The sequence below is a fragment of the Lepisma saccharinum genome, chromosome 28 (genome assembly GCF_977018435.1).
Source record: "Lepisma saccharinum chromosome 28, izLepSacc3.1, whole genome shotgun sequence".
Classification (NCBI taxonomy): domain Eukaryota; kingdom Metazoa; phylum Arthropoda; class Insecta; order Zygentoma; family Lepismatidae; genus Lepisma; species Lepisma saccharinum.
Window position 1 is genome coordinate 34481775 of NC_139256.1, and position 16036 is coordinate 34497810.

Below are 16036 nucleotides of genomic sequence, written 5' to 3' on the forward strand. Positions count from 1 at the left end.
CTACTTTACAGGAAGTGGAAAGTATTCGCAGTGAGCTTGCACAGCTGAGGAACAATCCTGTACGATCCCAGTCTGTTCCACGGTTGAATGCTATGAGAGGCTCCATGGAGTGGGACAACTTTGCTGCTGCGTTGCCATCGTTTGCAAATCCAACCCGGGTGAAGAAGCTGACCAAGTTCTTTGGGGATGAACCTCCACTTCTGCAGTTCTTCCTCAAGAAGCTGGGTTACGAGGTGAGTTGTTTTGTCAATCAACAGGTGTAAGCTCAAGGTGGCTTTTAAGCCAAGGCAACTAGTAGAGTCCAAGACAAACGTGCTAAACCACCATTTGCTTGAGTGAGACTTACGGGTGGAGTGGCCCAATAACAATGTCTGAAAGCTAAAAATAAGATATTGCGAACAGCCAAGCAATTACAGAATTTCTCAAAATCCTAATAGCTTTGATTAGTGCATAACAGTAAATATGCTTTCTGATCATAAAACAAAGGCATCCATGGATTTTGCATGGATGCCTGAGCCTGGTTTCCTGTACACGGAGGTGATGAATATGTCTTGCTGGCATTGGATGCTGAGGTCAAGAAAATTGAGGTGGCCATTTTCTTCCTTTTCAACTGTGAATTTTATTCATGTTAGAGGGAATAAAAAATGTGGTTGATATAATTGAACCGGTGAGACCAAGAAGGAAATATTCCACTTTTTGAACAAAATGGGCTGAATACTTTGAATATACTCTATGTGATCAGAAGTACCCGGACACCCACGTGAAAATAAAGTACAAGTTTGGGCAACCCTCCCATCGGGAACACTGGCAGTCAATACTGTGTTGGCCCACCCCTAGCCTTGATGACAACGTTCACTCTCACAGGCATACTTTCAATCACGTGACGGAAAGTTTCCTGAGGAATGGCAGCCCATTCCTCGCAGAGTGCCAAAATGAGAAGAGGTATTGATGTGGATCGGGCTGGTCTAGCACGAAGTCAGCATTCCAAAACATCCCAGAGATGTTCTATGGGATTCAAATCAGGACTCTGCGCAAGCCAGTCCATTAGTGGGACGTTATTGTCGTCAAACCACTCCCCCACAAGCCCAGCAGTATGGACGGGTGCTCGGTCGTGTTGAAAGACACAATGGTCATCCCCGAACTGGTCTTCGACGGTAAGCAGCATGAAAGCTGTTAAAATGTCAATGTAAGCTTGTGCCGTGACATTGCCATGTAAAGCAACAAGGGGGCCAAGCCCCCTCCAGGAGAAACATGACCACACTGTAACCCCGCCACCTCCGAATTTCACTGTCAGCACCATACAGGCTGGTAGATGTCGTTCACCAGGCATTCGCCACATCCACACCCTACCATTGGATTGCCACATTGTGTTCTGTGATTCATCACTCCACACAAAGGTTTTCCACTGTTCTATGGTCCAGTTTCGACGCTCCATGCACCACACGAGGCGGCATTTGGCATTTGTCTGTGTGATGCTTGACTTATGGGCAGCTGCTTGGCCATGGAAACCAAGTTGCCGAACCTTGCGCCAAACAATAATGGTGCTTGGAGTAGATCCTGATGCAGTTCGGAATTCCTGTGTGATGCTGGAGATGGATGATGGACGATAATGCTGTACGACCCTCTTCAACACTCGATGCTCTCTGGATGTTAACATGGGAGGTTGGCCTGCACGCTTTTGGGTTGTACACATCCCTTCACTATAACATCGGAAACAGTACCCAGAGGAATGTTTAGGAGGGTGGAAATCTCACACACATTCTTCCTACACAAGTGGCACCCAACCAACTGACCACGTTGAAAGTCTGAGTTCCACAGACCATCCCATACTGCTGTCTCACACTGTCTGCAGACTACTGAGTTCGCTGACTATGTGTTCCGCACGGTAGATGGCAGTACTGTGTTGCCCTCTATGATAAACACACGTTTCGCAGTGTGTCCAGATACTTTTGATCACATAGAGTATATCAGAGCTAAAATAAAGGTTTTAAAAACAAGCCACTTATCGAATATTGTTAGTATGGTTATGGTTTGTAATTGTAAGTTTCTTCATCCGGCTTTTAGTTTTGGTTGCTATGAGGTTGTTGTTTTTTTATTTCCCAAAAGTAAGTTCGAGTGGAATCTTTCCCTTCTTGGTCTCACCGATTCAATTAGAAGATGTAAGGCAGTTATAAAATGATTACACGAAACTTACTTGTAAATGTACTATTCATTTTGGTGGCCTCTGCCACCATCCACTTGGGAAACTTGATGCTTCACTGTTGGGTTGACTTCTGATTCCTGTTGTTTCCTCGCTTACCGCTAGGGGTGCTGGTGTAACCAGTTCGACTGCTGCATGTGATAGGTTTGAGTTGTTGCAAAAGCGGGAGCCAAACATGATGTGCTTGAACACCATCAATATTCAGCTTGTGCGGAAAGTGCATAATTGCTTGCATCTCTTTGATTTTTGTGTCAATCATTGGGTGCGCTGTATGCCTAACTGAAACTTCTTGGATCCTGTGTTTGTTAAACTTGAGGTGCTTTGCTAGTCTGGTTGTTGGTTGGGATTTTTTTGCATCGGATAAGTGATGTTGTATACGTTCGTTGAAGGATCTGCCAATGTAATGCGAGTTGCACTCACACAGGGCATCATATACTCCCGGGTTGTCAAGTGATGAGAGGAAAGATCTCTTGTGTTTGCTTAGGACACTGGCTATTTTGTTCTGGTTTGTGTGCAAGTTTTATGTCATACTGTTTCAGGGTCTTGGCTAGGCGGTTGGATGTAATCTGGTGATAAGGGAAGGTGATATATTTTGTTTTATTGCTGCTGTCTGGGTGGTGTTGTTTAGGTTGTCACACCTCATTTCTGCTTTGCTACACTATGTAGAGAGTTGATGTATTGTATACCCATTTGGAAGTCCTGTAACCATGGTAACTTCTTCCTTCAAATCCTCTTCACTTGACCAGTGCAAGAAAGCTCTTCGGTAGAAGTTAAACCATAAATTAGTTTTATGTTTGGGTGGGTGGTTGGAAAGGGAGTGGATATATTGGTTCCCTGCCCCTGGTTTTCTGTAGATCATGGTGGTGAATTTGTTGCCCCTCCTTTTGATGCTTAGGTCTAGGAAGTTGATAATGCCTTGGTTTTCCCATTCTATTGTGAATTCCAACCAGTGTGAATGTTGCCAAGTTTTTCCATAAGTTGATCTATTTCTTCCTTTTTGTAAACGGCAAAAAAATCCCAGACAGCAAGAAAAGACAAGGACCTCCATACAATGTCCTTGCAGTGTTTCAAGGAATATGAACCATGCTGGACCTAGCACCACAGTGCAGCAGACAGCCCAATAAGCGAATCAACACCACCAGAAATAACTGTCTGCAGAAAGTGCATGATGCAAGCAAGAAACAGCAACTGAGAGAAATTGGAACTATCTTTATCTGGGAACTAACGAAGCAATGACACACTCCCATCTCCTCTGTTAATGAAGACAGTGGTTTTCTAAATTAATCCGAAAAAACAACTCAATTTGGAATGCACAAATACGAAACATTAACTATGCAATATCTAAACCACGTTTACCACACCCACCACAAATATTTATATTAGTTTCTATGCACTTTTACTCATGGATGTAACGAACATATATCACTTTTTTTGTTCTTCTAGAAATACGTGAATGCATTTGACCAAGAGAAGGTCGGTCTAATGGAGCTACCTTACATGACGGAGGAACGTCTGCAGAAGATGGGAATCCCGATGGGCCCTCGCCTGCGGATACTGCAGGAAGCTCAAGCTCTGGTTCACCAGGAGAGGTTCAACGTCTACGTTGTGTGAAAACTGCTTCGTTGCTGTAAATAAAATGTAAATACATGTACACATTGTATGTAAAATGTATATAGAATGAAGTTGTCAAAAATACCTTCTCATCTTCGTTAGCTGTTGCTCATCAACACTGTCTCTTTGTATTCAGTTACAAAGCAAGATTTGTGTTCTTATATTTATAAACATCACTCTTTTTATGCACTTAAAAGTGCTGTTTTTATAGTGCTAGACATTTTCTTTTATTTATAGAGTCTACCAATAAATAGCTATGGCTGTTAAAAATAAATTCTTAATTATTATTATTATTAAGCATCAAATATAAGAGTTTTATATTTACAAACAAAATTCTGACTAATTAATAATACATGTTACTCACATTACACTTGTAATATGTATTTAATTAAAATTTTCAGTTCAAGTGTTATATAAATTTTGAATGATACAAAGTATAAATTTGTAAGAGATTTTATAAGTTGTAATTCATTTGGCGGGAAGTAAATCAGTGAAATATTATTACAGAAGGATTGCTCCCAATTTTTTTCAAAGCTGCTCAATTTAGTGTTTTTTAAATAAATCAAATGAACATGTAGCGTTTATCTAGTAGTGTAATTCAAGACAGGTACCTACTTCGAGGTTAAGAAATTTTTGTAAAATATTGTCAAATTATTGTTATGCAGAGACACGAGTTCAGATTAGTCGACAAGTAGATTGCTCTTAAAATTACTGAAATTAATCATCTTTAAAACTTATATGAAAAATTCAATTAATATAATGTCAAAACAAAGTGTGCCAGAATCAGGGGTGTCCACAGTTTTTTTTAGAGGTCAGGGGGTGTCGGGAGCAAGACACGTATAATTACTTGAATGAAATTATATGTGTGGCACATGTAACTTTAAGCAGACGCTCATTTTTCATGGAAGGCAATGACCCCTTGTCCACCCCCATCCATGACTAGGTGCAAATTTGCAAATTCATGGTTTAAGCATTGGTGCAATGATATATATGCAATACCACAGCCAGTGTGGTATTTGAAACATTTCCAGTGGGGGTGATTCAAGTATCTTCTTTCCAAGCATTGCAATATTACATAAATTATGTATATAGCATAACCCCCCCCCCCCCAAGAGCCAAAAAAAAAAGTACAAGGCGAATCAAGTACAGCCACTATAGTGGAATCACAGGCAAAAGAGCCTGCAACTCCCGTGCATCTTCCTCCCATGTGGAGAGGAGGGGAAGAGTGGATCAGATGTCCCTATGGCGGAAGTTGAACAGATGGAGAGGAAGATGGGGGGGGGGAACTTTTGGCGGAAGGTTCTTATCCTTATGTTGCTGTATACCCCTATAAGCAACACAATGCCTTCAGCAAATATTGAATGCATATCCTGTATTTGAATTAAATTTCATAATTTAATAGAAATTAAATATTGAAAAGATACTTGCCATAACTTGATTGCAAAGGAAATGTGGTGGAAATAAACAATATCTTGAATGGAAGTTGACCGACTGTTCAACGCTCGTTCCCATACAGTAATACCAAAGACTTAAGTAGGAGAACCAAGTACTTAAAAATTAGTTTCTTTCAACAGAACGCACACTGATAGCCTAGGCTCAAAGAAGAATCAAAGCACATGGTTGCACAATAAAGTCTACGTTGCGTAGATTTATTTTTATTTAGTGCACAGTGGATGTGTTGTGGAAATAGATGCAAAGCTAACTATGTAGAGATGCAACACAGATACAACGATCAAAAAAGAGCATTTAAATATTTAAGTGTCTGAATTTTAAATGTTTGTTGTGTATTATGATAATAATATATTGTCATTGAATGTGAATTATATTAATCTGCTATCATGGCAATCTATCTGTGTATATGATTTATTTTATACGTTTGATTAAAAACTGTATATAATTGAATCTTAATGCATTTTTACTGAATTGGTTTAATTGTCTTGATGATGTATGCACATTTCAATAGCACAAAGGTTATAATGTTCGTAAAAGGTAATTTTGAATGTTTCAACGAGTGCAAGCAGCTGCTGAAGGGTCTCATACAGAGCCATTAACTCTACATTGTCCAATCACAACATAGGGAATGGCGAAAGATTGTAGCTTTTCGTGCTACAGAAAAGTGGCACTAACTTCATAAAGAAGGCATCAAATAAACAATACAATTTTTGAATATAAAGTGTGTTAATGATACCATTTTAATTGCCATGATGACTAGAATTCAGAACTTAGGGCTAAAAATGGGGAGGATGCAAGAAATGAGGTGCCACTCTCAAGGAACAAAAATATTTTCACTGCAAATTCACCTCCACTAGGAGACAAATACATTGACATAAATCAATGAATATAGTTGCAACTCTTGAACTGGGCACTTTGATAGAGAAAATAACTGCCGAAGATTATAATTCTATTTCAGAATAAGTTATGCATGCTTATCAGAATTGGATCAATAGTTTTGGATGTGCTTCAAATATTGATTCTGCTGTACGGGATCAAATTTGACCACCGTGGCGGTACTGCAGAAATTATTTTCTAACCTTGCAAATGATAATTAATTAACATGTAGGATTAGGACTGTGAGCAATAAAATTGCCCAAGCATGCTGATTTTCGCTGATTTAGTCGAATGGATTTGTAATAAGGTCCACTATATGCACAGGGGCTAGCTAATCGGGACGAGAGCTACAGCTTCTAGTGGAATCCGAACCACTTAATGAAATGTTACCTACACCTGCGATCGAACCCGGGACCTCTTAAAATAGTAGTTTTATTACTAGACTGTCGGGGCTGGGAGCCCAATTTTAATATTTCCATTTCCAGTGGTTAGCACATCTCTCTGCGATGCCAGGGGTCCCGGGTTCGAATCCTGGCTTGGGCATGGACGTTTGTGATGTCTATTCATCAATTACATCATATCATCACTCGTCCACATCTTCGCAAATTAGTCAAAAAGTGACACAAGAAGCGAAGTAAAATAAATCAAATCAAATAAAAAAAAAATATATTTCAAATTCTTAGCATTTAAGAATTAGGTAGTTTGTGTACTCTTTGATTCCATTAACATCGTATTTCTCCCTCTCGAATATTTGCAGCGATAAGGATAGATACAAGTGTAACGATGAAACCAGTGAGAGAACATCACTAACACTCGTGCAATTGTCGGTACTCGAATGAGGAACTAACAAACTGAAAATAAACATAACACTTCTTTAGATATTGAACATCAACCTACTTGTAAAAAATAATGTCACACCTGTTCGACCTACTCCGAAATATAGCAATATGATTTTTAGAGGCTAATAATTGTACACATTTAGCTCTGTCAACAATTAAGGATCATTCTCACAGCCACTGGATACATCCACCTACCAGGCAGACAACAGATTATGTAGTAAGTTTGTCGACTCATGATTGGCTAACTTACTTAGTATCAAATGATCAGTGACTCAGTGGCCACTGTTATCCAGAAATATCTGCACAGCTACTGTCCTCCTTGGTTTTAGAACACACCGTAATAAAGCAACCTAACCGAATTAGAAAATCTACGTACTTGAGCATTGTACTTGCCCGAATTGAAGTTTTATAATGGAAAATATAATTGTAAGTTTTCGGTCAAAATGCGTTTACCCATACTAAGGGGAGCTGACCTGTTTTGGTGAGCCCCCACCTGTAGCGCCGTCCCTGGTACCGAAATGAAATTTCACTTGTATTTTAAAAGGTAAGGGTACCCCTGTGCATATGCACACATGTCATGCAGGCATACAGGGGATGTGGAGGTAAATCTCCACATATTCTTGATCTCGGCCATAGTTGGGATGATGTGATCAGGATCACACCTGGCTGCCCCCAAGGGTTGCCTACAGATACCCAGTGATAGGAGGCTGGGTAGGCCTCAGAGCCATGCAGAAACAGGGAAACGACTGGAAAATATCCTAGTCCAAGATCACCTGCTCCAGAATTTGAACCTGGGTCGAAAGATAGAATGCAGTTTCTATAGTGTATAAAATGCATGAAAACTAAACTCTCGATTACAAAACACTGGAACAGGATCCCATAAAAATATACAGTGCAGCCATATGTGAAAGTGACAAATTAATCAATACCTACTCCAGTCTTCATTGAATATGCATGTGGCATAACTAAAACCCACAAACCAATAACCCCCCAAGAATTAAAATGGCCTGCTTCAACCATCTCAGTGTACACTTGACAAAATAACTCAGTGCCTACAATGACAAGTTATCTATTGCCTAAAGAACAGATTGGAAGCCAAGGAATTTGTGACCTCCATTGTTAAAGAAAACTGGAAGCTAGCCATCATAGACAGAATTGAAATTTACTCCTCAATACCAATGAGCCTTGAACTCTGCTCCACCAGAACATGGCTCAACAGCAACGAGACACCATCTTATGAAACCAACTCTATCTGCACTCACCTACATGCCACAACAACTACAGCTTTCAGGACAGTTTCTTCCACCAAACAAAAGGCCTATCAATGGGCAATCCCCTTGTCAGACTTAGTGTTACACATAGCAGAAAAACTCATCCTCAACCAACCCAAGTTCATGCACAAAAGGTACATAAGGTACGCTGAGAATACCCTAGTCGTTTACAAACAGGACAAGGACCTAAACCTCCTCCCAACTTCCCTCAACAACATACAATTCGCTGTAAGAGAAGGGAAAAATGGCCATCTCAACTTTCTCGACCTTAGCATCTGCGCCATCCAGATACGTCCATCACCTCTGTGTACAGTCAGAGAAAGATTACCTGGGCCACGGGACCTATAATTTTGTAACGTCTTAAAGCCTGTTGTTTATGCAACCCAAATAACAAAATATTCGCTTAAGTTTGTCTGGTGGATCTGTGTTCTCGGGAAGGATTGACCCAGCCACAACAAACAGCTCGGTGCTACGAGGCCTCCAGAAGAAAATTTCAGGAACTGGTTTCTTGACAAGAGCTACTCGTAAGGAAATATTCTTTCGAGTGATATTAGAGTCATTGTCAAGAAGGTTCACTGAAATGATGGTTCTCATCACAGACCACATGCCACACGTTAATTGTTTAAGTGTAGTTTATGCACTGGACCTACAGATTAAAGTGGGATCCGAATCAAATGTTCCTCTATCTGGTATAGAATTCGGAAGCCTTTGATTACATGGCGAAGACGTTACCACTACGCCATCGGAGAGGCAATGGAACGCCTTGAGAAAGAGACGAGTGAAACCACATTTGGCGTAAATTTTAAAAATAAGACAATATTTTGTGGTCACAGTTTCGAACCGTGGGAGAGGCATAGATTTTTGTTCCATCGTCCATTTCACGAGTTTATTATTCTTCCTCACCGACACGATTAACACGAGTGGTAGAAGAAAAGCGACGTAAAATAGCTAACTGAAATAGAAATAAAAGGAAAACGCGAAACAAAATTTATCCATAATATTCTGCAGTCACTTCAGTCGTATTCACGGAATGCTACCTTGAAAGAGAGCCGTGGTCTCTAATTTGTCCTTTTCCCTTCCTTTGTGTTCTCGATTCTCTGTGTTAAGATCGGTCTAAAACTAATTAATGCGACGTTAATTAAACAATCCAAACAACGAAACAATGCCAATCAACTGCACAAAACAACATTCCAATTGTTTTCGAATAGGAAAACAATTGAGATGCTGTAAAATGAAGCAAGATGCAGTGATGAAGTGGGAATTTGGTACGATATAGAATTAAATCGGTGAAGGTGTTCGATTTGTTTGGATGTTTGTTATTTAGTGTCGATATTCTTTCACTTTTGGCAAATAGCGACGATGAAGATGAGTAATGAGTGATGATATGATGACATTGATTAAGGAACACTTACCAAGAACACCCATGGCCAAGCCGAAATTCGAACCAGGGACCCATGCTGTCGTAGCGCGCTGTGCTAACCACTCCGATACGGAGGTCGGTTAGGAGTGGATATTATACCAAATTTTGTGTGTGCAATTTGGATCAATCAATGGAATGACTAGGTATATTATATTATTAATATATTCATATAATATCACGTCATATTATTCGACACGAAGTAACATCAGAGACATTCAATCTTGCATTTTTGCCTTTCAACTAATTCTTCGACTTCAGGTTAATCACATCAATAAGATAAATTATGAAACAAATGATAATGAATGTGGGATATTGACAGTTATTACGAATTACCTGACACAAACATCATTTAACAGACTCGGTGGGCGAGTGGTCGACATTCGATCTCGTCACCAAAGTTCCTGGGTTTGAGTACCGTCCTTGTCACAGGTGTTTGAGTATTTCGTCATTAATTTCATGTAATGGTCACTCGTCCGCGACTAGGAAGAAAAGTGATTTCAGGTAACAAAAATAATAAAAATAAACATGATCGAAGAGTACTTATTTCATCTCACGAAATCTTCTACAAAACCGGGATATATGAAATATATGTATCTTCACATACGTTTTCGATTTCTATATTTAACTAGCCGAGACCGAGAACGGGAGAGCAATTTTCAATTCGATAAACTGAGAGATGGAGACACTGTCAAGTCTTGTTTCTTTCTTGACATCTCCCTAATTGAGTTGTTGTTCTGTTTGGTATTGGCAACTATTGTCATTATTCTTCCTCTGTAGGTAAACCATAACGACGATTTATGATGAAATAGAGCAGATAAAAGGGCAAGAACAAGAGAGTCATGCCTGCCCTGGACTTCAACCCAGAACCTTACGTAACGAGATTTGAAATTCTGGAGAAGACATCCGTGTTTCGCTTGGCTTTCTCTTTTCTCTACTTCTGTTATTTTATCATACACGTATAATGACAATGGATCTGAGAAAATATGTTGCGATCCATAATTCTGTTGGTTTGCAACAGATGTGAATTCCAACATGGAATAAATTATAATTTTTTGTTTCGTATGTGGTTGAACATGAAATTTTCTTACACTGTGACAATTTATGATTTTAGTTTTTGTTTTGTGCACAGATAAGCTAATCGGGACTGGACCTTCAGTTTTAAATTGAATACGAACCACTACGTGCCTCCACCGTGTATCGAACACGGGATCCCTTGATTATAAGGTGGGTGACGACGTTATCACTGCGCCATCGAGGAGGCCCCGTGACAAAATATTATTCACTCGATCTCTACAATAATTTATTTCAACATTTACATTTTCGTTTTCTTCTTCCTTTTTGTTAACTACTCTTATACGACTCATTTTGCGTCTTCGAATTTCTTCTTGTTTCAGGAAAAAAAAAATACATGCAGACCCCTCCCCCACACCCCCCCGTGCAAAAAGGTAGAAAGCTCACTCTCGAGAACTAATTTATAAATAACGTAACCATTAGGAAACTATTTGAACATTAACTAATATAACTGCAGATGAAACAATACTTACAGACGCTAACGAAATATCTATTCTTGTATAAGCTCACAGGCAACAGGTATCTGGTGAGTCATTCACTCTTGCTAACTATGAGCGAAGGTCACTGAACCAAAGGGTGGCGAACAGGCGTCTGCTCTACGAAACTAGGGTTAGCAGACGAGGCCCGTGTTCCTGCTATCAGTGACGTACGAAATAAGGAGGAACACAGCTTTCATATCAAACATCAAACTAGACATGTTTTGGTCCCGCCATTGCATGTAGAACACTTTCTCGTCGTGGCCTTGAAGGCCTACGTAAAGGCTTCTCTGCAAGAAGCATAGCTTACCATTGAGGGCAAGAAAAGTGTGTGTGTATAGAGGTCCTTCAACTTTCGTATTCTTCTTCATTTCAGAACGCGTGCTGTATCGTCGACTTAATCCAATCTATCCGTTGTAGGTTTTAAGTTCTGTTTCTGTTCGGTAATTTCACATTGTCTTCCTGCTTATGTAATTCGCGACGAAGGTTCTGGATTCGATAATCTGGACAATAACGGGATTGTGTTGATAATAAAACGCCCTAACGACTGAGCTACTGCGGCACATATAGTAGTATAGTAGACTATGTAATTAAGGCAAGATTTTTTTTAGCATTTCGTTCAACGTTTTTAGGCGAATCATTTTCGGAGATATAACGTGTAGCTCTTGTCGGTTATGCGACCTGGCTTGAGAAAAGACGATTTTCTGACGAACAACATTCCACCTGACAAGTCACGTGACTTTCCTACATTTCCTGTGTCTGTCGGCTATTGCATGAAAGACGAGTTGCTCTTGAGACAGACAGACTCACCCGATCACCTAAACGTGCAATGTGTGTTGCCTACTCTTCCGGCATTATTTACCGCCATTAAAGTCTTATGGGGAAGAACTTTTTTCCACCACTGTACAGGAAACCAATATTAGGCACCCAGTACATCCTTGCCAAATCCAACTGCACCCCAAAACAGAAAGACGGGAGTGTGGATGAAGCACCTTCACACACAGCTCCATGGAAGATAGCATTCAAGATGAAATAGGACACATCACAGAGATAGGACTAAACAATGGATTCACCAATGGTGTTCAAAAGCTGAAAACCAGTGCCGACACCCACAACCAGAGATGACCCTATCCAAGGCACTGAAACCATTCAATATCAGACTCGCACACAAACCAGTATCCCAGATCGGGAGAGCCCTAAAAAAACTTCTAGAGAGATTACCTACCAAAACACATCCCCTGGTGTCTATACAGACCACATTCCAGTGCCACAGTTACCATTGGCAGGACTATCTGTACTGTACAAGATCGAATTGGAGAACAGATAGATTGATTGACTTGCTTTATTTTACTTCACCTCTTGTGCCACTTTTGGCTAATTTGCGAAGATGGGATGAGTGATGACATGATGAAATTGATGATTAGACACTCACAAACATCCATGCTCAGGCCAGGATTCAAAACCGGGACCCCTGGCGTCATAGCGTGATGTGCTAACCACTTCGCCATGCGGGCCGGCGAAAACACATAAAAGAACACACCATGATCAGGACTCTCACAACACCTTAACACGTTAACTGCCGTGCGGGTCCCATGGGCCCAACATCAAGATTTCTTATGAGGCCGCGTTGGTCCCATGGTCACTCTGGCAGGCCGAAGGTCCTTCGCGCAAGCATATTTCATATTGGAAAGGCCCGACACGGCGCCCTAGGATCCAACGGCACATGCATTTTTGGCAGCAATAAGCAGCAAAGCCAATTTTTTTATATATATTTATTATTATTGTTGATATGAAGAATGTATATTCCTTAGAACGTCTTATGGGTAAGTAACCTGATTTCTCTCATCATTTAAATACAGCATTTTAATATATTTATTTATTTTCAATTTATTTGTGGCATTTGTATATATAATTAGACAGTGGTATTGGTGCATCAACACTGAGGCTATTTGCACCTATGTAACTCTATGGCGAGGCGTCTCTATAAGAATGGGGACAATATTTGCATTTGTTGCCTTTACGATATTTTCACCAATTATGTGAAATATATGTTTCATTTTATTTTTTTAATATTATATTTATATTATTTTATAATTTGCACCAACTTACGAGATAATCTTTAGCAAACATTTTAATTATGTATTTATAATAATAATAATAATAATAATAATAATAATAATCCAATAGCGCAACAGCCCAATATCGGGCCAAGGCTTACCTACCGACTGCTGGCCTCCCTCCCACGCGAGCCGCCAAGGGGGCGTGGAGATCTGCAGCCAGACTAGGGGGACGGGTGTTCGGCCCTACCAACCCCCAGCCGTTGTAGGACTTCGTGACCGGATTATGCTCACTCACTCGGAGCTCCCCACTTTCCTCACGAGGGTGGGTTGCCACCGGCCCTATACGTAGGCCGAATAAATTCCGACCAGAGCCGGATTCGAACCTACGCCGTCCCGCAGCGAACGATCTCAAGACGAGTGAACGTCTTAACCCACTCGGCTACGGAGGAGGACAATTATGTATTTATACAATGGCATATATTTTGGGGACATAGGAAAAAATATAATACAGCACATACAGTACATAATATTCATATCTTTGTAAACTAAATGAGTTACACTACTGCATTGCAAATGTTTTTACAAAACTTTTGAAAAGTTTCAGCCAACACTTGAAAACTGTGATCACTCCACGTGAACTTTATTGAAGCAAGGAACTTCACACCCTTCACAAAAAGTAACAACCTTCTTCGCTTTATTCGCTGCTGTTTTTCGGCCTTCTTTTTCAGAGACCAATTTGTTTAGAATACTTCTAACTAAGCAGGTCAAATACATGGGCGTCCGGAAAGGGGGGGCCAAGAGGGGCCGTGCCCCCCCTGGAAAATGAAAGTCAACCAAAAATTATGTATTTCACACATATCATTTCATTTTAGCCACAATAATATGTGTTAATTATTGCATGAACATCATAAATTCAAATTTAAGCAATATTTTTTTAGGGAACAACACTTTTGTTGGAGAATGCCTTGTTTGCCCCCCTGGAAAAAAATACCTTCCTTGCCCCTCCCTGGAAAAAAACCTGCGGACGTCCATGGTCAAATATAAAGCTCAAAGTAAAGAATGCATTTTCGCGAAATTGATTGTTGCTTTTCAATCGCCGGTGGAGCAATGAATAAATGTTTTCCTGTTGTCCCCGCGTTGGTCCCATGGGACAATCAACCATGTCATAGTATTGGTCTGCATTAAAATTGATGGTTGGTAAAACAAAAGTTTTTGCCTTTTTTCCAATCCTCTTGCTTTCTTAATTCTTTGCCAACCAAGACTTCTTATTTCTGGGTTTTGGCCCGTTATTAAAGCCAGCAGGAGATTTTCAGGATGGGCGAAGAATGCGTTTTGTTGAATGACCCTATCAATCAGATCTCTCAAGTGGTGAGGGAGAAATCTGGACAAATGGATCAAATTCCAGAGGTGTCGGGCTCCGTCAGTTATCGATGGTTCCTTCTTGATCTCAAACCACACATACTACATAATGAAGGTGTACGCACCGGGTTGATTGGGCTTCATGCTCCCTCCACGAGTCTCCGTTGACCAACAATATTAGAAATGAAGAAGTAGATGACTACATTAAAAACAAAAAATGTCGGAAATTCAAGACTTTCCCTGCCACACACAAGGAGTGGAGCGACTTGTGAAAATCATCACAGAGGCTGCTTCTTCCGTTTTCGGTGCCAGCGCACGTGATGGCTACATCAAAGCGAAATTGATAATCTAGAGAACATATGCCGACATTTCGAACAAAAAGTGACTATAAAGTTAAAGGAGAAAACTAGAAGAAAATCGTGGCCTGCCCCTTAGTAAAATTATGTTTGCCAACATAATTTAGGTGGGTGGGTGGGTGGAGCTCGCAGTCCAGCCACCTCCTCGTGGTGAGCTCTGAGTTATTTTCCAAGCATAATAAGCTATGAAAATAAGCGAAGCGCTGGACAGTAATTGAGGAACTGTTAGCAATTAGAAAGCCAAAATAATTTATTTAATCTTTTATATCGGAAAACTTTCGAATAAAACACAAAGTCGAAACTAATTGGAAACCATCAATAGAAAGAATTGAATTTTTAGCCTCAAATTGACAATTTTTGACCAAAAGCATACGTAAACTGCATAGGAAACCACCCCTGAGGCACGAATGTAGCATATTTGCCATAAACAAAACAATAAACGACCATAATGCAGAAAAAAGACATGAAATAGCCAAATAATGAAATTTTTGTGAAATTGTTGTGCGTGTTGCATAACCAAATCACTATCAAAACTTCAAGGTCGATGCGCGCCACCTAAACGACCTCCAAAAAATCTGAAAAAAATCAGACGTCTTTTTGGTCACAAATGGCCACTTTTCCGCACTAGCCATCTTAACATTTCGAAAAAAAAGTTTTTTAGATACACCCTACTACACACCAGAGTCAAAATAGGCCTGCAAGGAGTGGCGGAAAAAAGAAGAGGTTGGACCAGTCAAGGCCAAAAGCCACGCATCAGCTGGGAAGATTCTTGCCACAGTTTTTGGGGGATTGCAGAGGTGTCATTTTTATTGATTATCTTCATGAAAGAAGAACAGTAAATGCTGCTTACTATTGTCAACTCCTGGAAAGTCTTAAGGCTGCTTATCGGACCAAACGACGTGGTACACCCATCAGAAGTGTTCTGCTGCTTCATGACAACGCCAGATCTCACACAGCTGGTGCAACACGTGACAAACTGGACGAAATTCATTGGACACCACTTGAACATCCTCCATACAATCTAGACTTATCCCCTTGGGATTAT

At 40.2% G+C, this 16036-nt stretch overlaps 1 protein-coding gene across 9 annotated transcripts in view; it reads left to right on the forward strand.

Annotated features, from left to right (window-relative positions):
* LOC145981056 (uncharacterized) overlaps positions 1-5713 on the forward strand; it is a 288517-nt gene extending 282804 nt beyond the window's left edge. For all 9 annotated transcript variants that reach the window (XM_083114161.1, XM_083114170.1, XM_083114162.1 and 6 more), the window contains 2 exons: positions 12-233; positions 3644-5713. In XM_083114161.1, the coding sequence (XP_082970287.1) occupies positions 12-233; positions 3644-3811 (390 nt within the window). In that variant the 3' untranslated portion in view covers positions 3812-5713. The remainder of the gene's footprint in view (positions 1-11; positions 234-3643) is intronic.
* Positions 5714-16036: the final 10323 nt, after the last annotated feature.